Source organism: Pteropus alecto, unplaced genomic scaffold (assembly GCF_000325575.1).
Source record: "Pteropus alecto unplaced genomic scaffold, ASM32557v1 scaffold87, whole genome shotgun sequence".
In the NCBI taxonomy this organism is placed as follows: Eukaryota; Metazoa; Chordata; class Mammalia; order Chiroptera; family Pteropodidae; genus Pteropus; species Pteropus alecto.
In genome coordinates this window covers 22,706,734-22,709,327 of record NW_006443225.1, presented here as the reverse complement: position 1 = coordinate 22,709,327, position 2,594 = coordinate 22,706,734, and the positions used below count along the sequence as shown (strand labels likewise).

Genomic DNA, 2,594 nt, shown 5'->3' with positions numbered 1-2,594 from the left:
CCCCCGGCCCTCGGCCCCTGGCTTGCTCCAGCCTCCGGCTTGCTCCGGCCGCTCTCCGCGGTTCCCGTCTTCAGTTCCTTCACCATTCTCTCTCCTTCTGCTGCAGACCGGTCCTAGTTTTCATCATCACTGAATTTTTCCCAAATTTTTCTTGAATTTGATATTTTTTTCATTCTGTGCATTAAACATAATAATTCTTCGAATTCTGTCCAACCTGATTTGAATTTTGAAAGATCGTGAGATATAGTTCTCCCAAACTCTAGAAAAAATCCCAGTAATTTGAAGCTTTCTATTTCTTGATACTACTTTACTTACCGTTTGTACTAAAGTATATAAAATAAAGCTGATGTTTCCTGACTGTCTTATAACTTTAAAATTAGCTCCCCCTACCAGGAGGCTTTAAGAATATTCAGGACGGTAAGGGCGTCAGCAGCTTCTCTGACAGCTGCTTTGTAGACGCACACGTCTTCTGTTTCACCTGGAGAGCCGCTCAGGTCGCAGGTGGGGCGTGTGTCGCCCTCAGCTCCGTCGTCAGTGGTGTGACCTCAGAACACTGAGGGTACGGTTAGCGAAAGGGTTCTGCTGGCAAAAGGTTTAAAAACTCAACCTCTCAAGTGGTCGCCTGTGAGAGGAGATTGGCCGGGGGAAGTTGTTTGACTAGAGGACTTTGCAGTAATCGTGGTGTGCGTGGCAATGGAGAGGGGCGTTGGCTGGGCAAGAACTCAGAACCTGGCGGCCTGGTGCGGACATCGCAGAGGCGACTGACCAGCCAGAGCAGCAGGCCACTAACCGTGTGTGCATCGCGGAGCGAATGTTTGAAATTCTGTTGATTTTACAGGTGCAAAATCAACAAGCAAAAGAAGAGTCTCTCGCTGATGACCTCTTTAGGTAAAGTCTGATTTCAGCTTTCTCATGAATCTTAAAGCGAGCGATGTATATAAAATTCAGTTTTATTCGTAGAGATGAAATATTTTTCTTCCGTCCTTAGAAACTGACACTTGGTCCCTTCACCTAAAGGGTGTTTTGTTTTTCACCTGTGTATTTCTTTTTACTACTTGAGCACTTCTTCCTTGGGCTCACCGGACATAGATGGCATCACGGGTGGGGCGGACTCAGTGGACCGCACCACAGGATATGGAAAATCTGCCCGGGGCATTCAGGCAAAGAAGCTTCTTGAGCCGGGTGAATTTGGCTGATAAATTCGTGAGATTTTCAGCTGTTAGTACAATTATGACTGAATGGTTTCGAATTAAGACAAGATACCAGACCATTTGTTTAGTTTTAATTGGCACATGCATAAAAACAAAAGGCTGGATTAGAGTTTCAAAGCAGGTTCTTGTGGGAGGTTTAGTGAAGTTAAAATGAGTAATTATAATTCAATTCTGATTTAACTTATTTTCAGCATTCTTACAGGCCCAACAAACCTTATAATAATTAGTTCTCAAATATTGTAAAATATTCTATTATGGATTGATAGGGGACAATAACATTTTCCCAAACTTAAAGGCAAAATAAAGAAGGTACTATATTTTTTAGTCTGTTTTGCAGCAAATTTGGTTATTTAATTTTATCACTGACAGTACGAATCGGTCAAAATGTTGACAGTGCTGATTTTTCACTTGATTTTAGCCAAAAGGCCGAGAAGCAATGATTTTTCATAAGTAGTCAAATGAGAACATCTGGTTGCCCAGCTACATTTGTTGAATTGCTATGGGAGAAAATTCTGTAAAGTAATTATATTTTAGGTTCGTTGCGCTTTTTTGTGCAAATGGTATGCGTTAATTGGGACTGTGGGGGTGGGTTAGGGTGGGGAGGGGAACGACTGTTTGAAATCGCACCGGAAGAAGTATAGACACATATTTTTAGACTATTGTTTTTGTTTATTATTTTAATGCTTTTACAGGATTCTTTTTGTTGATATTTTACTAGTCATCAAAGCAACATCAAAAGGATAAGTGAAAGTAAAAATGTCAGTGCTTAATATCTGATTCTAAGGGTAAACTTGGGATTCTCATTCTGTTTGCTAAAGTGTGACTGTGTATTTTGAAAAGTGAAAGAAATGCTATCATTTATCTAGATATCATTTAACCCCATTTCTTTCTTTCCAGATACAATCCTAACATGAAAAGGAGAAGATAATTGAGCATTTTATAAGGAAGCCACAGGAAAACATTTTCTATCAAGCATTTACTTCCTTTTTTCCTCTGGGATACATGCATATAGTATATAGAGTGAACTTAAGTTACAAATATGCCATGGCCTGAATTTGTTAAATAAAATACACAAAACTCCATTTCTTTTGTGTGTGACAAGTAGTATGGTTTGTTCCGTTTTCAGTCTTTGTCATCTCATCTCTTACGATAATTTTTTTTCATCTTTAAATTTGCTTTTTATTGAGTGGTTAGTCACTGTTCAAAATTCTGAAAGTATAAAAGGGTAAAGAATTAAAAAGTCTCTCTTCCACCACTGTCCTAGCTACGTTTTTCCACTCCTCAGAAAAAATTCACGATGTTCATTTCTTATGAGTCTTTGCAGAGATTTTTAATGCCTATTCAATAATTTTCTACAAAAATGATAGCATATAATATACAGTG

At 39.1% G+C, this 2,594-nt stretch overlaps 1 protein-coding gene across 2 annotated transcripts in view; it reads left to right on the top strand.

Moving 5' to 3' along the window:
* NBN (nibrin) overlaps positions 1-2,293 on the top strand; it is a 28,511-nt gene extending 26,218 nt beyond the window's left edge. For both annotated transcript variants that reach the window (XM_006924063.3, XM_015598687.2), the window contains exons 15-16: positions 839-888; positions 2,109-2,293. In XM_006924063.3, the coding sequence (XP_006924125.1) occupies positions 839-888; positions 2,109-2,139 (81 nt within the window). In that variant the 3' untranslated portion in view covers positions 2,140-2,293. The remainder of the gene's footprint in view (positions 1-838; positions 889-2,108) is intronic.
* Positions 2,294-2,594: the final 301 nt, after the last annotated feature.